Raw genomic sequence first — 24532 nt, forward strand, 5'->3', positions numbered from 1 at the left:
ACTTCTGCACCAGCTCTTTCTCCAAGGACGTCCTTGATATTTCTTTGTCTTCTTGTCTCAGGTAACAATGTTTGTATCTGTGTTTCTTCAATTTCCTGTACTATCTTATATTTTCTTCTGATTGGATTAAATTCTGTAATGCTGTGACGTCAACATGCATTGCTGTGTTTTTGTCCCCACACGTGGCCACGCGAGAGAACCCGGGATCAAAAGGAAGAATCAGAGCCAGAGTTTTGCTAAATTTAATTGTAATATAAAAATTCTTCCTTAACAGTATCTTGTTTTGAGCAGCAGAGATAGGATTCAACAATTTTATTTATTTATTTTTTTTCATTTTCCAAAGATAATTTTGAAAAAAAAAAAAAAAAAAAAACATCATGGCACTCCTGTATATAAAAAAAATCACTTCTTCTAAGTAGTCCTCTAAACCATCTGTTTTCAGATACGGTGTCTCTTACTTCTGTATTCATAATTAATAACAGACATTTCATGACATACAGGGAGAGCCATAGACGCTTGTTTTTTTTTTTTTTTTTTTTGCTAATGCAGTTATTTCCACCTAGTGTATAGCATAAATTCTACTTCAGATAAATATTTTTTTCTTGTGAGCATTGCATCTGTGCTTTCTGGTGTCTAACCACATGTTGGACCACATATCTAACATAAAAAAAAAATAAAATAAAAAAAAAGACTTTAGAAAAAAGTGACCTTGTCTCTTTTGGCCCACATTAACGGTCCTCTGCCGCGGAGACACTTCACTAATGCACAGTAATCCTCCAACACAATGACCCCAATCCTTTAAATCTGTCAACAGGGAAGCTGATGCTCCAGATTAGAGATCCAGCTGCAATGATACCAGGGGACTCTACTCTTTTCTTGTCCATAAACTCTGTTATTTATAGTTTAAATTTCCTATAATGTGTAAGGCTCTCCTCGGGGCTTTTATTAGGTCTAAAATGAAATGCAGCTGAAAGTGATTAAAGTTTTTGAGGTGAAATCTTTCTTGATGTGACAAAGTCAGCATAAATGTGGTCAAGCCAACCTTCACAAGCAGATATCAAATGTTTGGCTAATATGGCAAGAAAGGATTAACAAAGAGAAAAAAAACAGCATTATGATAAAACATTGGAATAAAAGACAAAATAAAGCATGTAGTATTATTACTTCTGTCCAGAAAATATGCATTTACTAACCAAATTAATTCTGCACTTGAAATTCAATTATTTTAACAATGGAATATACCAAGTTGAATATGGAAAACTGGTAGCAAAAAAGGAAATTACAACAGTCTGATTCAATGAGATTATATCAAAATTGCTTTTTATCGTCACTCTAGAACTGCAGCTGTTTGCAAAGAGTTTCTTGTGCGACGTCACATCCGCAGAGGCAAATTCATGTTGTGCATGGCATCAGATTATCTGGTCTTTAAGCTGCAGACAGTGTTTATTCATCACAGCTTGTAGAAAGTAATTTTGAGCTGTGCTCACCTCGGAGACACGGGGAGGAGTGGCAATGGAAAAAAATGAGCCACGAGTTATCGCATGTAGGCCTCCATCTTTGATAAAATACCTGTAATTCTTTAGGGACGGAACCATGAATACAAGAAATGAGGGACAACATCTGTCCTCGTTTTTTTTTTTTGTTTGTTTGTTTTTTGTTTATAGTGCAGCAGCACTGAATCCTGGCAGGCCCATCCAACACAGTGGCATTTTTTAGAATGATGACATCAGACGTAAATCACATTCAGGAGTGATTAAGACAATTAAATCCCCTTGATTCCTGGCAAAGCTTTGACGATATAATCCTAGCAATTTGCTGTGTACTTCTTGGAATTCCTACGTGATCTGAAATCAGTGATTCAATAAAGCTTCGAATGAGATATAAGAAAACCATTGTAATGTTTTATTTTTAGAACTTTGTCAGGAAATCCACACATCATTTTTGTTTAAAAACATGAAAATGTTACATAAAAAAAGGCATCATATATATTTTTTTGCAACCACACGAGAAATATTTCAAATGAATATGTGTTGCACTGTGACCGTTTTTTTTCCCCATAGTTTTGTTTTCTCTTGATGTCGGAACAGCATCTGATCAGGACGGACCTGTGGCCTGAACTACGTGTGTACAAAATGTTAAGAAATATTCCTCATCACACACTCTGCCCAGGCAACAGCATGGATTAGTTTCTCACGAAGACTGTTGATCGATTGCTTGAAGTAAAACAATAACCATTATATATTTTCTGACATGTTACAGGTTTTGTTAGCAGAAAAAGGTTATTTACAAGGAAGGAAACCTCTCATATTGCTGTCTGATGACTAAACTACAACAGAAAGTTCAGAATTGTACGAAAGTAGATAGTGATTACTGAGGGCGTTTTTGCTAAGAAATGTATAAATATGTTAAATAGCATACAAAACATATCTATATTTACATAATTTTTAAAAATTTAAACAGAACATTTTGACAATTTTTCTAAGTACCAAATAACATTTATTTATTTATTTATTTATTTATTTATTTTTGTGCTTTACTTGCAAATCTGCATTGAAGCAAATCCTGACACATAATATATCCCTTATATAATTTATCTATATAAATCCTTAAAGGTTATTTAAATTGCTTCTATTTAAAAAGCTAACCAGTTTTTTAAACATTCCCAGAATATGCATCTTATTTAGAAATATAGCACCTTGTAAACGTATTCATACCAATCAAACACATTTTCTGATGTTACAACCACAAACATTAACGTGTTTTATTGATATTTAACACAATAAACCAAAGTAGAGCAACAGACTTGCAGGTGTATTGCAGGAACAATACAACAAAGCTTTCATGAGTCAAAAACATTGTGTAAAAAAAAAAGGCATGGCTCCTTTCCCTTTCATTTCACAATTATGAACTACTTAAGTGTGTAATTTAAAAAAACATTTTTTGCATCAAATCTGAAAAAATACATGGGGGTTATGATTGTAGTGTGACAAAATGTGGACCAATCAAGAGGTATGAATATGTTTAAAAGGCACTATATTCCTCCTTAGTACCTATGTCAACATATGTGTACGGCTCAGCAAACTCACTGGGGCTCTCCTAATGGTGTGACAACAGGCCATGGCATGTCAGGTAAAGGTGCCTGGGGCTGAGGAAGGGGCTGCTGCTGCGTTTTCTGGTTAGCCCAGTTTAAGTCCACACCATTCTTCTTCAGTGCAGCCAAGTGCTTGATGTCCAGTGTCGTGAAAGTGGTAAACTGGACTTGATTCCTCTTACTGGTGGGAGAATGCAGAGGCTCGCTGCGGTGTGGCCTCGCCAGCAAAGTGGCTGACCGGTTGGCCATGGGGTCGATGCCCTTCACTTGAAACTGGTGTTGCTGGGAGCTGCTCCTGCAGCGTCCCAATGTAGCCGTTCTCTCTGGGACAGCTGGGGCACTCACAGTTGGCAAAGACCCCTGCAGGCCACCGGGAACCATTGGATCTATTGAATGATGGGACTCAAGAGGGCGGTGAGGCTCACGTTTCAGTGTTGCGGCTTGAGCTGGGGCAGCTGGAGCACCTGGTGGAGGTGTGCTGTCACTGTTGCTCCCCATCCACACCCAGTCATGTTTGTGATCCTTCGGGTCTGCAGTGGGTGCTGGGGCAGTCTGTATGGGGGTCTTCTGTTTCCGAAAACACAGCTTGTACGATGCACAGTTGAGCAAAAATGCCACGATGGCGAGACAAGAGACGCCTATCAAAGAATACATGCCAATCTCCAAGTCGGACAAGGCTTTGAAAGTCCTGATGAGGTCGCTCTCAATTACTTTAGGGGCTTTAGTTTTCGGAGACTCGTTCTCAGGTTTGTCACCTTCCGGATTGGCATTGTTAGAAGATGAATTAGAGTTGTCAAGCATGTTTCCATATCTTTTCTTTTTCCCATCTCCTTTACTAATAAAACTCACTGTTGGTTTGGCAGTGTTCAGCTGTGCATCGGACCATAAGTTCTTGATAGCTGTAGGAGTGGCCGTGCTAATGATGCTAGATGCAGCACCCCCTGTAGGTTTTGTTCTTCCAGCCCATACTGCAGGTGTTTGTGCATATCTGTTGGGAAGGGTTGTTGTGATAGTGCTTTCTGCTAAAACTGCCTGCTGGTTGGTCATTGTGCCAGTGGATGGCCTTTTATCCATAAAAGTGACCGTTTTTTGCGAAGTCCCTGCTGTTTTAATGCCACCCACTGCTTCCACATTTTTACTTGCTCCTCCTACGACTCGTCCGCTCTGAAAGTTAGTCTTGAGAATCCCTGCTCCCACCGCCAGCTTGCTCTTCCTCTTGGACTTCTGGCATTCCTCACAGATCCTCAGCTCCACCTTCACCTGCCTCCCACGGCCTTCGCCTTCACCTTGTGCAACCACAAATGTGGACAGTGGTGTACGCCGCACAGTGGCCACCCTCTCATCATTGGTGGAAACACTGAGAGAGTAGACACCGCGGTCAAAAAGCTCCAGTGGAGCAACCGCCCCATCACTGAATTGAACCCAGCAGCTGACCACTGCTTCCTGTAGCAAAACAAGAGGGAGAGAAAGTCCATACATATTCATGTAAATATTGCATGTTTTGAGACAATCAGCTTACTTGGTTTTACTACTCTATATTCAGGACAAAATACAAATATTGAAGCTCACAACGAATTTATGGCAGATATTTTTACAGTAGGCAGATTTTAGGTATGATGCATCAAAAACTGAAATTAAAAGGGATTATGAAAGAAGTCTGCTACAAGGGATCAAAAGGAAGGGAAGGAGACAGGACACAATGGAAGGACAAAGTTTGTAGGGCACACAGGAGGAAGTAAAGAGGAAAGAGGTAGCATCAAAGGAAGGAGAAGGAAGGGTAAAAATATAGAAGGGAGGACATATGTAAGGACTGAGGAAAGCATAGGAAGTTCAGTAAGTTCCATATTTGTATCCTTACTCAGACTTGCAAAATCCTTAAATAAATTTTCCTACTTTTCCCAACTACATAGGAATTTTGCAAATCAGCTTTATTCATCTCTTCAAAAACAAAAAAAATAACACATTTATAAGTATGGCTTTTCGTTTAAATCTATGGCAATAATTCATGCAATAGCAATACATATGTCCTTGAACGCGACAAAAAAAACGTAGCACTTAGGGTCACCTTACAAACAGAATTAGCTAATCAAATGACATTACAACAAAATGACCCATTTCCTGTGGCTAATGTGAGCTACTGGGTCGCCACAAACCTAACCTATATTTTAGATCTGAATACATTGTGAATGGCCCTGAGCATAACAGCTTGCTATCACAGACACAATTGGCTGGTCATCCGCAGTGGCAGGTTTATTGACTGGGGCAGAACAGCAATGGCAGTGCACTGAATGTAAAAGAGAGCATGTCTGTGAAAGGGAGCTGGTTTAAAACGGGCAGACTGCCACAGCTAAATGTGTGAGTGAGCTTTTGACATGATCATCTGTCTGCCTCATCTTGGGCTCTCGCAGAGCTCTGCAGCTGAGTGAGAAAATACTCACACTGAAGAAATAAAAAGAAAGCCAAAATGTTATTTTGCTTTCGTAAGAGTGATGTATGTTCCATATTTGGTAGAGCTCATTTATATAACCAAAAGCATGTAGGGTTCAAAAATAACCCAGACCTTATTGACAGTTGAAATTGTCATTAAAAAGCTAGTTAGGTTATTTACTTTTGCTCCCAATGTTTTCAGAGGAAAAATACTATAATTGTATTAAGATTTTTAGTCTTTGTTTTCGCTCATTGGTTAATGTTTACTGGAGGAAAACATTAATTTGTCATTTGGTCATTTGGTTTGGATTCACATGAATGCAACATAAAGCATAGACTTTGAAACCATCCATCGCTCAAAAGTCCATCTGCAGTTTTTTCTGTGACTTTGACCTAAACTGAAAGAAAATCAAGTAACTGCTGCAATCACAACAGGTTTAAATTTTGTTCTCTGCTCTTGTGCAATATGTGTTTGATGTTTTTATAATGGAAAGAAATTGAGAATAAGAGCAAATTGTGCAATGTTTTGTTGATAATATTTGCACACGTTCATTAGCTACAATAAATGATTTTGCCAACTCCCAAAGCATGAGAAAGTAAGCAAAAGGCACAATGGGAGTAACAAGTTTTTTTTTTGTTTGTTTGTTAGTTTTTGTTATTCTCCTGCTAAGGATGATAGAATGGCACCCTAGTAATGAGCCGTATTAGCCATGTTAAAAAGAATTATTACATCAGTGAACTTGTGTGTGTGTGTCATGAAAAAAGACTTTCACTATTTTAGTAGGAGCTAAAGGATAACTTTGCCTCTGCAAATTAACATATCTTTAGTTACACCGCTCTATCTCTCTTCCTCAAAATCACTTAAAATATTTTATGATTTTTTTTTTTGCAACATACTTGTTCAGAATTGATGTATGGGAAAAATCAAAGTGAGGCAGGTTTTACAAACTTGTTGCATCTGTCCAAATTTTAAAACATCACAACTAAAGTCTGCCAGGTAAGTTTTAATGAAATACAAAACAAAGCCCTGCTTCTTCTCTAGGAGTGTAGGAATACAAAACATATTTAAATGTGATTCTCCTAAAATACCTTTGTTATTATTCCTCATGCATTGTATTTTTTTCAGCAAAGATGAAAAAAAATGCAAATACAAGAATCTTAACCCCTTCACGTTTTATTTTTTTTAATCTTATGTCAAAGTAGTAATCATGTTCATGCAGGAATACAATATAAAATGACTTAATATTTTATTCAAGCCCATACTGCAGAATATTCAAGAATATTTTATGGCTTAAGACATTTATTTTGGAGTGGAATCTGAAAAAGAAACATAGTTTGTAGACCCCTGGTATAACCTTTAAGTGCTCTACAAGTTTTGGGAGTTTTTTCCAGCAAATATGGCTTCTAGTGCCAAAGCACTTCGAAAGGTCAGTAAGACTGGCACTAAAATGGTACATAAGTGCTTGTGATTTACCATTTACTAAAACTGCTTTGGAACCATGGAAAGCATAAATGTACAAGAGACCCTGAGTCTGTTTTACTTTTGCTTTTGGAGAAGCTTCATAATGGAGCAAATAACATTTCTGAGTAATGTCACCGACAATGAAATTCAATGTTAAGCTTGATAAAGTAATGTCCAGCTGTCTGAACAATATATAAAGGCTGTGTTAAATCCTTATGTTTGTTCTCTCCGTGTAGTCAGAGTTTAAGTCAGAAATCACAAGCTATAAATTTATTTACATTTTTATTCAGTTAAAATGACTTTTTTGAAAAAAATCATTCTTATTAAGAGGTATCTGCCAACACTAGATATTTTACACATATTGTTTCTATTTTTTTTTAAAGTCTGGTCTATAAACTAAAAGGCATGTTTTTAACCTCTGCACAACATTTTAGTTCAGTAGGACCCCTCTGCAAGCAGCAATATATTTATTTTTTGAGTATCTAATGATGCTGATGTCGATTCTGTTGCCTTTTTATGCATGCAACCAAGTGAGTGTTTCACAGCTGATGCAATTAATTAAAAAGAGGAAAATGTCATCATAGCAATGCCTCGAGTAAAAAAAAATGGTGAATACATGAATGGTGTGACTTCAGAAAAGTTGGTGTTGCACCACAGGAGCAAAATCTTGAACCCAAAATAATGCACCAAAAAGTTAATTTAAAATTGTCCAATAAAGCAAATATGATAAGTATATGAAGCAAGAGGACGACTTTGTTTTCTTCACACAGATTTTTGAAACCTCAAACTCAGTTATAACGAGTTACAACAAAATGGAAGCATAATCAAATAGTAACCTTGCACTTGATTAACTGCTCTGAATAACAAGAGGATGTCCATGTGAAGCTCCAGTTGTTCATCATTGTCAAGACTAACAAATACTGTAACATCCATAATGTTATTGGTGAGTGTGATAAGCAGGACCATAATGTGTAGAGTTATTTTACGTGTTATGAATTAAAGCTGCTGACGAGCATATGCATAATTTCCATTTTATTGAATATCAATGCCACATGACATGTAGGGTTTTTGCGTGGTTCAGTTAAGGTTGGAGTTAAATCCAAATAATATTTGATTTTTGAGAACCTTTCAATGTGGCTGAATAACACAATGCTATAAAGAGAAGAGAGCAGAATTTCTAACACGGTAATTTAAGGCTCACGCTGCCAATTAATGGCAATACTAGTCATTATATTTAGGAGGTAATTACTTTTTCAGGTTTAGTCTAGCTTTTTTTTTGCTTTGAGAAATCAAATTAACATAAGAAAATGTGGGGGGAAAAATATGCATATATAAAAACTGTTTTGAAATAAGATGGGAACAAATAAAAACATTTACAAAAATCCATCAGACAACTCTGTTTATGACAGTTTCCCAGTTGTTTACCTGTTTGAGCTCTGTGATTGTCTCCCTTGTGGTCGTTGTGGCAACAATAGCCCTGTTGCTCCCAGGGCTGAGCTGAAGAGACAGAGAAAGTCCGGAAACTAACTGCACTCCCAGTTCTGTCACGCTCACTTTATCATCCACCACCCTGATGCTCCTCTCAGCCAGGACCAATGACGTCACCGGGGACAACACCTGCAACCGCAATCACAGGCACACATTCAGGTTGCAATGGCTGAGATACACACACAGGTCTGCTGATGCCTCACCTGCACAACAGTGGTCCCAACAGCCCGTCCTTGCAGTACAACACCGTCTTGCACTCTGGCTACTTCAGGATCTGCTACTTTTAGAGCGTAGCGCACGAGGTCAGTCACATCAACCTGTACATGTAAAAATGCAAAATTAAAGACTCTATCACTGCAAATGCTTGTAGGAGCACACTTTGGGGTGTCATCTGCATATAAAGCTTTTACATTCAAAATACTTCAATAATAGTATGTCTGTATACTGGTAATGAAGGGGCGCTCTACCTGCCAATCAGAACCTAAAAAGTATTCAACGGGCTCTTCTCCAGTAAGTGGGCCAGGCAGAACCTCAGAATCAGGCTGGGCCACAAAAGGTGTGAGCACCCTCACTGGCGAGAGTTGGTACTGTAACATGCATCCTCTTCCCTTCCTCATGTCCTCATCTTCTTCACTGTCCCATGTAGATCTGACACACAAAACATTAAATAATCAGTCATATACCTGTAGGGACACGGATATAAAGAATGCTGTGAAAAGCATAGGTGAATTTTAGCAGATGAGATTATTATTCGGCTGCATTCACACTGCAGCCTGATTTTTTTGTCAAATCGGATTTTTATTTCTTTTGTCGGGCCGTTCACATTGCTACACATATACATATGCGTTCTGTAGTCTGAACGGGCAAACGACCTGAATGTATCCCGCATGCGCACTAGAGGGCGCAATAGCGTCAGCGTTCTCAGTGTTCTGCCAACCGCCATAAAAAGAAGTGCTCAGTGTTTGCCGAAGTAAACATGGAGGCTAACAGTGGAGCTTAGCTTACATATTTGAAGTTGTTGTCCAAACGGAGAAGCATATTAACAACTTCATCCTCATTATACTCGGTCATGGTTGTTGTTTTTCTTCCCGCTTGTGCGCATCAGGACGCAGAATAGTGAGATTTGTTGAGAATCAGTGACGTTCAGTTCGGATGAATGCGACCTGGACGTTAGGTCGCATTTGAATCGGATACACATCGGATATGGGTCACATTCGAAAAAGAATCCGACCTGTGCTGTTCAGACTGTCATGAAAAAATCGGAATTGGGTCACTTCAGCCTGCAGTGTGAACGGTTATTTTGGTGGTTTTGGTTCACAATGGATTAAAACTAAATTCTGTAACTTTAAAACTGTCAATATTGCAGGTTAGTAATAACAGACTTTATAAGGTAGAGATGTACTATAAAGATAATATTTTATTGGTGAGGTGTGGCCTGGAGCGGATCAGCCCGTGTCTCAGCTGAGATTTTAAGCAAGTTTAGCAGCTACTTGCAGTTTGTTTGCATTGTTTTGTCTGGTGTCATCTGCCTCTAGACTCACTGCGGCGCCGTTGACCAATCAAGCACAGTGATACTGTTCTCATTAAATTAGGCACTTGGACCTTTTGGCAATGTGAGTACCTGCAAAGTTCTGCTGGAAAATAAAATCTACATTTCCATGAAGATTGTCAAAAAACAGAAGCTTTTGAATTAATTGAACTTGATATAAGCCAGTAGAGAAACAACAGCATGGCTTTCCAAGTCATCTCTTACTGTTAAAGCTTCACGCTGGACTTCAATCAACATGGATTCTTTGCCTCTGAAGACTTCTTCTACACTTGGAAATTGATTTGCCAATTAAAGTCTATTTTCACGTGTGCTTAGCATTTCTCCTCTAAATCTTTCAATATCTTATTAGCTATCCCGGTTGCTTGTTCTGGGTCACCAACACTTTCCCTCTGTGAATTCTTTGACAATACCTTTTTGTGGCTTGCCTTTTCTGTGGAGGATGTCAGTGGCTTCCTGTATGGAAACTTTATTTTGTTCATATTATTAAGTTAAGATTTTATGTTAATCTATGTTTAGAGTTTTCATTAGCTGCAAACCACAATCCACAAAACTGAGATAAACACTTGAAATATATTACAATATATTACCTATTCTAAAGCATATTCCAGCACTAAACTGATGTGTTCTCCCGTAGGAGCACACCCAGACTGGCTGTTTCAATTTGCTTCCAGCATTTCTAAGACAACTGCAGCACAACAAAAACATGCTGCTAATCTGTGAACTTCTGAAAGAAAAATAGTGATGCCCATCAGCATTGTTGTGGTTGCTTTAGAGGCGAAGCCCATGTGGAGTGACCTTTTTCCCTAAAAATCAATTTAACTTAAATTAACCAAGATCCCACGGTTGAGTGGTTTGTTTTTATGTGGTAGAGGTTAAGCTGTGAACCTCTGCAACGATCATATAATTATCATACACTCAGCTGGTCCTGCCACATGGTGCACCTCAGGTGTGCTGCAGGGTTGGTTGAAATGTTTTTACACTGCAGGCTGAAAGCTCCCGTTAAGAGATAAAGTCCAAATAAACATCATTACTATTTAGCCTGAGGTCACAGCTTACCATGCGATGGGAATGCTACTTGAATTAAATCGTTGTGACTCAACAACAAGGCACCAAAAAGTAAGTCTTGACTAAGTTCTGTCGTCCAACTTGTGAAGCTTAGAGACACCACAGCGATCTTTTTACTGCAAAAAATTGTCTGCGCTTCTGTTAGGTAAGTAATGAATTAAAAAGACACTTCAGAAAACACATGAGAGGTGACAAACTTAATAAATGACAATGAATCTTCAGGATATTCAGCAAGTAATTTTCTCTCTCTGTATTCACACACACATAAAGAGACTTGTAAAATCTCCAAATTTTTTTAAAAGTATCCAAATTTTTTTATGCAAAACCTGTGCATTCCTCTATTTTGGAGGGATTTTATGAGCCATTTACGATTAAAATACTGTGGCATATATTTGTATGTAGCCTCCTTTACCTGATATCTAGTTCCACATATCTATGAAGGCCTCCAAGGTTAGTAGACAAACAACAAAAAGGACGAAGACACATATCAGGTATAGAAGGGTCTAGTTCATGGTTAGGTTATGCACCGAGTTTCCAAACTTTGAAAATCTCAAGAAGCAAAGCACTGTTCAATCGATCATCAGCACTTTTGAACTTCTTGCATTAGAGTGAGACTAAGATTCACTTTGCAACAGGACTAGAAAGCTACACAAAAAATCTGAGCTACAGTGGAATAATATATGCATAAAATCAGAATAAATTCCAAAAATGTTTGTGGCTCTAACAGGACTAAGCGTAAACACATTCAAGTTGAATGCTTTTCGAAGGTTCTGTCCCACTTCCTATTCGCTATTGAAATATGAGATTTCTGACCTACTATTTGTTTGTATCTGGAGCCTGGTATTGAACTTTGGGCAGGGGAATGGCATCCATTATCAAAGAGTATCGAGTGGGGAAAGTAATGACTTTACTGTACTTATTGATTGAAACCCTACTAACCTTTATTTCCAGGACATCAGTGCTGTGTCCAAAGCTCACTCACTCGCCAACGCGCTAAACACAAATGTGGTAGTTGTTCTTATCCTGGCTGACGACACGCAGTTGTGTCCAAAACCTCCAACATTCTTGTAAATTTATGAATTTTACAGAAGATTCTCTTTGAAGCCACAATTATTCTTAAACAACAATGCAAAATTGTATATTAAAATATGTTACATATATGTTAAAAATATTTTTCAATATTTTTTTAAGGAATCAGAATCAATGCAAAGTACCCTTGAAAGATAGATTATATGCATTGCGCAATGGCTTTAAACGCATCCCCTAACACTATTTCAACAACTTTAAGATTAATTTTTCTTAACCAATATTTTTGCTTTTAATACACCAACAAAAAGTAAGCAACATTAACAATATAAGATTTGTAAGTTTGAGCACAGCATATTGTGGCCTGACTGGTTGAAGGATGCATTTTAATTTTGAGTCCCGTTTTTGCTCCAAGGTTAGCAGTTAGTTTCAAGTTGAAAATTTCAACTTGGAAATAGCAAAAATATGTATTCTCGGTAGAAAATCAAGTGATCTTGGCGACCCAGAAAAGCTCCATCAGTCCCTCAGCATCAGCTTACTTTGGTTATGCCTTGGGCCGGCTCTGCCTTACCTCCTATTGCCTGTTGTGACGGGGACCCTCCAACCTTTAATCTGGCTAAGCTCAGGGTCGGCGATGTCGATGAGCAGGGGCAGGCGGGGCATCCACACGCTCATCTCCAGCTGCGCACTCAGGAAACCGTACGTGAAATTGATCATCACGCTGCTTTTGCCTTTTGTCTCTTTTCCGTTTACAAAAACATAGTTACAGCGTTCTGACACCTGGATTAAGGAGAAGAGAGAACGGTGGTTAAAAAGTTGCAGAAAAGCTCACAGCACACACTTGATTTAAAACGTGCCTCTGCTTCTTTTCCTTTAGATCTTTTCTAGGTTGACGGCATTATTGTTTTGTTTTTTTTTCTTTTTTCATGCGAGAGTTCAAATAAACAGGACAAAAATTGTTTTTGTGATGCCTGGTTAGCTGAAACAGGACGGCGAGGAGCAATTTAAAATTCAAGAAGGAAAAAAAAAAGAGAACAGTACAGAAAACAAAAAAGTCTCTTGAATTTCATACCACCTCCAAAGTGTGGACAAAGGATCTGAGAGTGCTTGTGTTTGTCATCTAAAGCCACCACTGCTTCAGAATGTAAATAAGCCCTGGTTTACAGCTGTTCCTGTGATGTTGTTTTGGAGGTAGGAGCCAGGCAGTCCCCACCAGCAAGAGCAATGAGCTGAAACGCAGCAGTTGGTGTGTTTTATTTCAGATTGGAGGCCTATCTCTACTGCCGCCTCACTTATCTTAACAAACCAGTGGCTCCACTGGGGTAATTGGAGAGCACTAGACTGGAGAATAGAGTGAAGCAATGGAAAAGGGTGGAACAAGGAAGAAGAGGGATGAGTGTGGGGGGAGGAAAAAGGGAGAAAAAAGCCAGGGGGGTAGTGACTGACTGCTTAGGACAAGTCAAATTGAACTTTGTTTAGATACAGACTGAGGTCATTATCTTAAGACAATTTCCTATTAAACTCATTGATCAACAGTGTTTAATGTCCTGGAGCTCTCTAAAGTAACTGTATACTGTTTATTTTTAAATGCATTTTTATTCTGTAATACCTTCCAGAATAATTATTGCTATATTCAATGGTGGCTTCGCTGGAGTTACTTTCATAAGTTTGAAAACCAACATTTAATTGTATTATCCTTGACAAATGTTTATCCTCAAGTAGCATGAAGTAAAACTTGTAGTCCATATTACACAGTTTTTTGTTTTCAGTTACTTTTGATGATTATGGTTTACAGGTAATGGAAACTCATTAGTTCTTCAAAGAAAACCTTTATTTTACACTAAACCAATAAAGAATATTTCATTGGTTCTTTACTTGATTCAGAAATGTTATGGCCTGCATATTTATGGGCAAGACTTGAAATGACAGTTAGCTGGCACACTCTACAAAAAAGTTAAGCCATCCAAGCCCATCGTTTAAGAAGCTGTTATTTAAATAAGAAGTTATTTGCATAGTATTACTGAGTAGAAATAAAAACTGAGACAATACATAACCAACAGGAACAACTGCTGCCTTGAAAGGATTATAAAGCAAAGCCCATTGAATAATTTAGGGCAGACTACTGCTGGAAAAAGAGCTTTAAGAGCCTTCACACAGACATGTCATGGACCTTTGTTGCATTCCTTGTAGTAAGAAAGTTCCTTAACCAGAGACATCAATTCTCCAATCATGTGAAATTAGTTTTAAGGTTAGAATGCTTGTTATAAACTTTTCTAAAGGAGAGAAAAACTATACAAAAAATAAATTGCTTAACAAAAGCTTAATTCTAGTTGTACTGAGTTGTGCTGTTTTGAACTTACCTTGAGCACATCCATCTCTGCTGATTTGCAGTTGGTGAAGTTTGTCACATCTGTAACAGTGCCGTTGGCCTCAACAGCAAGAGTTTTCACAGGAACTGAAACCATTTTACCCGTCAACACAGCAGCATTCAAAATATCTGTAGTCTGGGTAAAAAGAAGAGTGAATTAAGTTCTTGGAAATGCTGCATTTACTTGTTATGTACATGAAAACCGATGAATCAGTGTCTATCTAAGAAAACTACCTTATATATTTTATTGTTATTAAGCAAGATTTGGAGACCATGAGCCAGCATTAATCAAATATTAACATAAAACATGGTTTGTCTGTTACAGGCCCTTTGAATTTTTTGCACCCATTTTGACTCAATATTTAGTCGTCTCTAATTTGTGTTTGGGTCAAGAGCTGGTGCATAAACAATTTTTAATAATATATATATATATATAATTTTAAAATAATTAGCTTAATACCAACCATCCGTAGCATCTACATCTGACAAAATTACGCTTTGCATAGTCTGGTTGATTCGCTAAAAACCAGTAAATGGAAACTTGCTTAACTGGCATTTCCTTTATTTTCATTGCAACTTTTTAAAAGTTTGCTCAACGTTTGCAGGACAATTGAATGGAAACATTGCTAGTCTAACCATAAAAATGAATTAGGTTTTTATGCGGAGACTTTTTAAAGTATTATTGTACACATGGCCAAAAAATGTGACTTGGGTCACATTTACCTTAAACACTGCATTTCATTGCTAATGTTGAATTTCTGTATCTTAGACAAGTAGAAGTAAAGTGGCATTTACTATTCATCTGTCAACATATTTCAGACAAAAGAAACCCCTATTTTGAGTTATGTAATTTTTATATAAATTTGAAATAACACATTTCTTGCTGAATAAAATAATTACTGTGCTGAACATCAACAATGTTTTCACTATGCACTTTTAGAAGTTACAATTGTTTGATTTAATAACCCATATTTCACATGTGTTCGTGCTAAAGTTGGGTTGTGATAGATTGTTACAGAGGTTTGATGTGTCGTGCGGGTATAAGGCAGAGAGAGAGCATCCGTGCCTGTCTTTGTAAATTAAGCCTGAGGTGACGAATAGACCTTTGTTATTTTACAAGCAAATTCCTCCTGTAGGCAGAACCTAAATCAAGAACAACATGTCAATGGGGGATTTCGTATCTGACAAAAACTGCCTTCCACAATAAGAAAAATAAATCATCATTTGTATCTGCTTTATTCTGCTCAGGGGGCCTGAGACGATTTCCGCTTTCTTACAACAGGCAGAGGCAGTGTACACTTCTTACAGGCTCTCAGGTAATCACAGGACGAACATGGAAACAAAATAGTTTGCACGTTTCCAAGCCTCTTTAGCTAAGCAGCGATAAAACTGTCTAATGTATGGAAGAATCATAAAGTAAAGAAAAAAAAAAGTACACTGAAACAATTATATTTATCAAAGACTTATTAGACAAAAAAAAAATCACTTGATAACCTTTTGACTTTGTTCATTTCTTAATGTTTACTTTTCTACTTATTAGAAAAAGACATTCAAGAATAGCAAAAAAAAACAAAATCTCCAAAACTGGATATTGGTAATAATTGCCTTTAGCCTCTTTTGCCCTTTTTTTTAAAGTAAGATATGAAAACTAATTAAAATGCTAATTAGTGAGCGAATGTAATTGTATATTTCTGAATATTTCTCTAAGCTTCTGTTTTAGCTATCTTATTTTGTTCTTCGTTTGTCTTTCCGGGCAGGCCAGTTGACAGGAGACTTAATATGATTCGCTCTGCTCTGAAAATCAACACGAGATGCTGCAGGTATTGTCCTATTTTAGCAGGTATAAAAGGCAGGAGGGGGAGTTAGCAAGACCCACAACAATTTTTTAATGCTTTCCCTCCCAGCATTTATAAAAAAACAAAAGAGCAGGTGTGTAAGTGCTATATAACATTGTTTACAATGTTATGGATTCAAATATTACAAGGTAGACTTAATGAATTGAGAATATATTAGATTGCATATATCATATATTTGGTTTCACTTCTACTCTGCTATTTTTTTTAACTTACAAGTTATTTTATTAGAGAGCTCATTTGAAAACTATTATCTGTAAAATCGTGTCCCTTTACCATCTATAGTAAACACGCTCTTGTTTCTTTCTACTCATCCAATGCATAATTCAGAAGCTCATATTATCTGTAAGTTGTCTTGAAACGTCTAAGCCACATTTTAACTTCCAACTCTTATTTCCCAGATTTTTGAAAATGTAATTTGAAAAAAATGATATTATTGCTTGGGTGACCAGAAGCTGTTTTATTTTTTATTATACCTCCTCCCTGGTATGAAAGCAGTGCTCAGCAGATGTTTCACGGGCAGTGTCACATTTTGAACCCTGCCGGCTTGACAGCTGCTGTCCGCAATTCCAAAAGGACATGTTCTAGTTCAGAACAACGACACTGACCCAAACATAAGCCAGGGGATCAGGGAGAGCAAAAAAATCAGAAAGTAATCGCTGGACTCTGTGGGGATGCCAGTAACATGCTGGGAGAAACTCAAATGCTGTTTTCTGCAAGTTCTGCAGTAAATCAGCAACTCGAGTTTCTGACGTCCAATTCACTTTTAATTCCCTAAAAGAGCGTTTGATTTTAATTCTGTGGAATAGTTTGGAATTTCAGTGTTAATTATTAGAGTTACTTGTTCAGCAAAAAGGGATGAGGCAAAAAAATTACTACTGTACAGGTAAGTGAGATTGGTGCTCTTGTAACAGAGTAAGGGTAAATGTCTAAGAAAAAGCTCAGGGTTTCAAAAGCATGGCCTAAAAGCATGTCTTACAGTTGTAAGACATGGAAGTACTCCAGCAGAACCTAAGGACAAAAACACCAAATAAGCCTTCCAGTAGTTGCTGTGACAGCTAAATCCCAAAGATGACTGTACCATTTGTTTCTCTTTGAGTTTTGATCAATGTTACGGAAAATAAAAAGTAGTTTTTTCTTTATGTGAATCCTTTAGTTGACTGAGATTAAGCGGATTTCTACACAGATGGATGTTTGATTTATTTTGACTGTTGCACCGGCTGAATAGACTTCTCTCAAGGACAAACATAGATCCAACCTCGTAATATGTGGGGATTTGTTTGTTTTCTTTCTAATAAGCTAGACAAGGATGTAATTCCGAAAGACAAGCAGAAAAACACTTGGAGTCTCAGTTGGAGTCACAGCTAACTTTGTTCTTAATGCTGATAACTAAACACTAAATATAGTTATCGGCATTAAGGCCCTAACTCTCTAATGCTGGGTCTGAAACTGGGAGCTCAGGAGCGAATGAGTGGCCTTTTGGACTTTCCACAGTGGCTATGAAAAGCTTCAGCCGGAAAGGATAGCAGTAAATTAAAGTCGATTCAATCTCTTTCTGTAAAAGCAATGTCTTTTTTTGTTCTAAAATATATATGGTTCTTTCACTTAACAATAAAAAAAGCTATTTTTATATACAAAGAGATACACATCAAACTTCATATCTATTTTTAGGAGGTATGTAGATTTTGCAATTTTGTACATGTTTGTTTTCTGTTTTCTTTTTGTAAGGAGGTACCTGTCAAAAGATGCTTTCTATTGACCATAACTCAGTTTGTTTCATGCTAGCCTTATTGAAGTTTGGCACTTATTTTGAAAAAAAGAAGACAATTGAAATTAATTTTTATAATCCACCCATAATCCTAATTAAATCAATCAAAGATTTGGATTGTAAAAGTTGTTTCTCTAAAGAACACACACGGGGCCTGCGTGTTGGTAAAATATTACTCACTGCAGGTCAAGCTAAAACTTAAATATTTAGAGAGATGCTGAGATAAAACTTGTTACTTGTTTTGTACCTAGTCAAAACTCTATGAAGTTGGAAAGCATAAATTAACCACTAAACTCAAATCATTGCGTATCTGCTTAAGATATAAAGTGAAATAATCCTGTTTTATTTATTTACCACAGACATTCAAAGGAAATTTAAGCCTTCAGTGTACATTTTTCTCTCTGTACACTTGTGTCTGTAACGAGGTAAGGTAAGACGCAAAACAATCGGAGTGTGCTCCCAATCTTTTTAAGACAGTAATCCCTTCTCTTAGGAGTTTTCTTTTTTATCTAAAGCATCAGAGGTTTTCCCACTTGTACGCTTTCTCAGTTTTACCATCTTTGGTCTAACGGATACACTCATCTGTAAAAGTATTGCACTTAAGCTTTCCGCTGAATGATGCAAGTGCAGCTCTCACCATCACCAGAGGTGCCAGTCCAATGAAGTCTCGTGGGGCGGTGAAGATCCGCATTAAGCCAACATCTTTGACATTCCCTGGCAGCTCCAGACGCCAAGAGATAGCCTGACTCTCAATCTGCTCGGAGACATCTTTTGGCACAAAGTCTAGCTGCAAAATCTCCAGAAGACCCCTGTTTCGGACATGAAATGGCAAATACAAAGATGTATGACTAGATACGGCATGATTGAGTTTTAATGCTTCTGAGTTTGTGCATTTAGTAGCGGATGTTATGCAGTCTAGCTTCAAAGCCAGACTCTGAAACAATAGCATGAAAAGATCAAGAAATTAAATAAAAAAATAAAAAAAACAGCAACAACCCTTTAAATCATGACAATAAGAGAAACAAAGAGATGCCCTTAACTTTGTGGGAAAACCACCTGTTGAACTTTCACATAAGCAAAGACACAGGGGGGCTCGTTTATAATAAACAGATGGAGAACTCGGGTGTAAGAGTGTGAAGGGAAGATAAGGTGAGCTGTCAGAAGCTTCATCCAACAATCCTGGTCAAAGGACTGTCAGGGAAATTGCGTTTGATGTTATTTGATGCTTGAGAGTGTGTAGGCATACCTGCCAGTAAGAAAAGATCAAAAGGAAAATAGAGTAGAAAGTGAATGAATCTGAAGACGCTTTGAAGTGGACCAAAACTTTGTACGGAGCTAGACAATAACTCAGTGTCGTTGGAAAGCATAGATAAATGAGCAAAATCTAATATGCATAGGTGAACTTTACAGTGATGGCTATAAGTTGAAAAAATTTAGATGTTATTTATCAAGAAAGTGTGAACATTAGGTTGTTAATAGATCTTAAACTCAGGTAAACACAACCGCAGAGAATACAACCATATATACAACCATAACCATATAGCCGAGGTGACTATATGGTTATGGTTCAAAATACAACTAAATTAAAAATGAAAGCTAAGGCTTGGTTGGTCAAAGACAAATGCCGTGTGATATATCCAACATTTTCTATTTTATGATGACTTTAATTGGTCAGGGAAAGTCTGGCCTTAAAACATTTGAAAAAGTTCAATTGTATCATTCTTGAACCTCATTCAGAAACTATTATAAATGCCTGGGCAAAGAGCTTTGTGTCTAGAAAAAAGGAATTTTATTAATAGCAAAGCTGCTATTAAGTGAGGCACTACCGAAATGGTTAAAAAGCATTCTTATCAAAAACTAATTATTTCTAAAATTAAAGGTCAGATTTTTAGGATATGCATAGATGAATTTTGTACAGGTCATAAATTTACTGAATAAAAATAGCTGGCAACTGTGAAAAGAACAATGTTTGGTTTAAGTTATTTTCTTACTTAATAATGTGAATAATGATAAAGTAAGTATTAAAGTAAATAATCCATGTTTTAAAATTTTTAACCATGTCTGTAGTTGGTAAGCACCGTAAAAAGCCATAAATATTAAAAACAAGTTTGGCTCTTTTTTCTGTTAATAGAAAATATGCATGATGACATAAGACAAGTCTAAACCTAAGACTAAAGACAGAACATGGGACATTTAATGCTCCTATTTATTGGTAATCCATCTATCATCACCTCGAAGCTCCTGGGTTGTAAGTACTGTATTTGTGTCCGTTTATGCGCTTACTTGTCTGTGTTTTTATTTGTGTGAGTTTTGGTTGAAGTAGAGGACAGAACTTAGGATATCTTCGCGTCCTAATCTGCGTTTCTAAAACGTGCAAGCACTTAAGCCGGGATAACGTAGCCGTGATTATGGATGACTGCAGAAATGTGGGTCGGATGGATGGAGGGCGGTTGTGAGCGCCTGAGTGAGTGAGAGCTTGGTGGATATACACCATCAGCATTGGGCTTTAATGATGAAGTAGGAAGACCTGAGAAAGATGAAGAAAATAGATATTCAATAAAGTAAATATTCAATCGCACTCCATATCATTTATTAATTTTGCTTTTATTTTGACTCAACTTTGGCCCTTTTTAATGTAAAAAACAATCTGCATAAAAAAAGGGCACTAAAATCTCAGGTAAATCCATGTTTTACCTCCCTCCACACATTTAAATCCCCTTTTCATCTTTTATTATCCAATAACCTTTATCTTTTATCCTTTTTAAAAAAAGATATTCTATGTTCAATGTCTCGTGTCTGATCACAAAAAAAATTATGCAGAGCAAAAATTAATTTTCAACCAGATGAATAACTTCAATGCACAGAGGATTAAAAGGTCGTTCCTAAATTGGATCGGTGGATCGGACGCCATGCTGTTACGCACGAGAGACGCATTGCTGACTTTGGTTGTTATGTTGTTACACGCTTCAATAAATAACCATCAATTAGTGACACTGACAGGATTATTTTATTATCCCCTGTAGCCCAGATGCAGACACTAGGTAGGTGATTTGATATTCAGCCCTGAGCCCCCCAGATGTTCCTGGATTCAGCAGAGTTAGAGCTTATAGTAGCAATTAATACAAATCACTTTTAGTTTAAAAGGCTCGATGATGCTTAGCCAGACTATGTCAATAATTATGACTTCGACAAAAGAGAAAATGGAAGAAAAATACATCAAATAAAATCTTCAGTCATGATAAACTTTGAATATTGGTGGGTAGCTGAGGGGCAGATCTTTTAAACCAAGCTGTGACTTTTGGGTCAAAGGCTTTAGGTAAACATGAAGCTTGAAGCAGGAATAATTTTAGATCCTAAAGCATGTTTGCTCATGTTAGGTCAAGTGGTGGCACTAAACTAACCAAAGGTTTAGGCATGATTGTGTTTCACTCAGGAACTGACCCGTGCTGTTCTAAAGGTTACAAAGACTAAATGCTCCCTCACACCTCTAACAGCGACCAGAATAAAACTAGAATTTAAAATAGATAGATGGATTTCTTTTCTTCCTTCACTAAAAAGTTGAGGATAATTGTGGCTTTTTTTTTTCCATGAAAGTCACACCCTGTTAGATCAGGCTACACAGCAATTGCATGCCTTGAAAAATATTTCTTAGAACTGATTTGTAAGAGTGCCAGGATTGTTTGGCTTTAAGATGACTAAAAAGTCAAAAAGAAATAAGCTGGCCAAAGGCCCAGTAACAAGTCTGAATATTGTCCAAATTGAGATCTTTATACAGTGTTTAATATTAACAAAAAAGGATAATAAATGGGGCGTTTCTCCAGCCTTAATTTACCCAAATTGTCCCAATTAAAACCTCAATAAATCTGGCATGCATTATCGTACCAGAGTATGCTTACCAAAAAGAGTCCAGTGGCACAACAGAGCTGATAGGTCCAACACTATAGCTACTCAATATACTGAAATGTTTGCATTTTAGAATCTGGATAACTTTAAGATGAATATCTAGAACAAAATTCATGTTTGAGTTGCTTCATTGTCCTCAAGCTGCACCATAGTGGAGAAAGAAATAACTTGCATATACGGCATTACATCCCTTTTGCTGCCAATAGCATGTGAATAACTGAACAGGCTACATGTTGTTTTTTCTAGACTATCTATGCAAACAACACGTTTTCAAGGTGCAGTCATTGGCAAACCAAATGTAAAATTGAACAAGATTTTTCTTTCACAGGTATCTCTTGCTTTTCCTTTGAAATGGTTGTAGAGAAAATGGGTGTCTTACTGAAACAAGGCCAAACAGAACCCTAATTAGAAGTAGAAAAACAGACTATTTTTGTTGCTTAGAAAGAGCAGCTTTTTAAAATGGGTTGTTGAGAACTTACACACATCTAACACACTGCACAAAACTGCACATTTTCATAAGCTGTGGACTGACCGTTTTGAGGCAATGGAAGCCTTCCTTCGGCAGACGACAGAAACAGCATTGGGAGTTGCTCCTCTCCCAGGCTCCACAATGATATCCCACAGTAATGGGTCACTAGGCCGAGCAGCACTGAAGGACAAGCCTGATTTTACAGCAGCCCTGTGTGAAAAAGTATTAAAATACATTCTATTAAACCATGATAATATTGTGGTTTAATACACTGAGAAGTACAAATTGTAGGTCCGATGAGAAATCAACTGAGTAGAATCAGCTCATTTTTAGCTTGACCGGCCCTGACCGCAAACTAAAAGAAAGTTCAGTTCAACGCATTTCGTCTCAAAGCACTTTACCCAAAAATTATCATTTAAATCCTGTCATATACACTTGAAATGATCCTAGTTATCAAACAGCGCTCCGAGTTCGATTTGTTACTCAAATTAGTTGTTAAAGTTCTATTTGAGGAAACCCAGCAGATTACATCGAATCATTGACTCTTTGGGATGGATGTAATCATAATGGGAACATCAGAGGGACAACTCATGTTAGACGTCTGGCAGATAAAGTCAGAGAGGCCGTCCGAGATAGCTTGGACATGTTCAGAGGAGTCACAGTGATTTTATGGATGGACGGATTACATCTGTGAAAAGCTGAGAGGAAGTCCAAAAAGGAGATTTATGAACATGGTGAAAGTGGACATGATGTTAGTTGGTGTCAGAGGACACATAAACACAGTGACAGATGAGCCACTGTGGCAACCCTTGAGGGAAAAAAAAACTAAAAGAGAAGAACATCTGAAAAGTTTGATCAGTTTCGAATCTGATGTCTGTGCATTTATTTAAAATAGAATTGGTACTGTATGTATTAACTTTTTATTGTACTTTAATTGTAGCTGTGTTTTGACTGCAGTTCTATTCAGTTTGGCTGTTTGTGTCTAACAAGGTAGGTCACAAACAGTCAAATGTGTCACAAGCTGCTTGCCCACTGAGAACCAGCAGGGGTATTTAATTCCCATCAGCCCTGGGGAAAACTGGGAGTCAGTTAATCAGATCTCGTATTCAGACACATCTCTGATGGGGGAGATAGATCGCTAATTAGAGACGATGTAATTGGACCAGACAGTCGTACAAATCCAACCAGGGCTTTTTTTGTTCCTCACTTAATCTCCTGCATCAAGGGGAGTCTTACATCACTGGACAGGATCAGAAAGCAATTATTTGAGTCAAACGCCTAAAAAGTGATACAAGTAATACAAATGTTCCTCACTTATGGCTGCCTGACTACTGAGTGGGAGCATCATATAGGTTTGTAACAGAGGCCAGTCTCTTCATGTCAAAAACTTTCACACTGGAAAAAAAAAATGCAGCATAGAGTTTTCAACCCACACCAGCTGAACTCTGTCACTTAACGTGACAAAACGCTGCGTCCGCAACATTCTCCATATGAATAACAGTTTGGTGGCTGTAAGTGAAGAAAGAAGGACGTGCTGCAATAATACTCATAGAAACACAAGTGTCTCTAGACTGTGACAAGCAGCAGGACAATAGGAAAACAAAACTGGTTGGGGAAAACAAAATAAACAAAATAAAATAATAGCCAGTGCCACTGAGATAATTTTAAGACACCTAGTAAAACCTAAATGAGGTCAAAAAAAGAAGCTTCACATTTGACATTAAATATAGCTACTGTACAAGCTTTAAAAAAAATCACAATTTAGTTCAATAAACTGCACTTTGTGAAGTAACTAACCTCAGGAAAAGGCTTCTTGGTTAAATATTCTTATATTTCTTTTTGTGGTTTATTTTTCTTGTATCTTTGACTTTCTGTCCGTTTTTTTCAGGGCATCAGAGCAGTGAAGGGTCACCTGATGACCATCCTTCCCAGTAAAGCCAAACCATTTCTGCAGAGTCATACTGAAAGGGGTGACAAAGTAAATCAATACAGGGAACCTCTTGGAGCTTCTTGTCCAATATACTGTGACATAAGCTTCCCTGCAGGGAAACTTAGTTTGGGTT

The 24532-nt window shown here is 37.3% G+C and overlaps 1 protein-coding gene across 1 annotated transcript in view; it reads right to left on the reverse strand.

The window, feature by feature from the left end:
• Positions 1–2922: 2922 nt before the first annotated feature.
• Positions 2923–24532, reverse strand: part of LOC103473594 (transmembrane protein 132D) — a 29234-nt gene continuing 7624 nt past the window's right edge. Inside the window, exons 3-10 of the mRNA XM_008423936.2 lie at positions 22533–22679; positions 18735–18906; positions 14469–14612; positions 12680–12888; positions 8936–9116; positions 8672–8785; positions 8406–8597; positions 2923–4534 (exon numbers count right to left, since the gene is read on the reverse strand). Coding sequence (XP_008422158.1) covers positions 3083–4534; positions 8406–8597; positions 8672–8785; positions 8936–9116; positions 12680–12888; positions 14469–14612; positions 18735–18906; positions 22533–22679 — 2611 coding nt within the window. The 3' untranslated portion in view covers positions 2923–3082. The remainder of the gene's footprint in view (positions 4535–8405; positions 8598–8671; positions 8786–8935; positions 9117–12679; positions 12889–14468; positions 14613–18734; positions 18907–22532; positions 22680–24532) is intronic.

This window comes from Poecilia reticulata, linkage group LG12 (assembly GCF_000633615.1).
Source record: "Poecilia reticulata strain Guanapo linkage group LG12, Guppy_female_1.0+MT, whole genome shotgun sequence".
Classification (NCBI taxonomy): domain Eukaryota; kingdom Metazoa; phylum Chordata; class Actinopteri; order Cyprinodontiformes; family Poeciliidae; genus Poecilia; species Poecilia reticulata.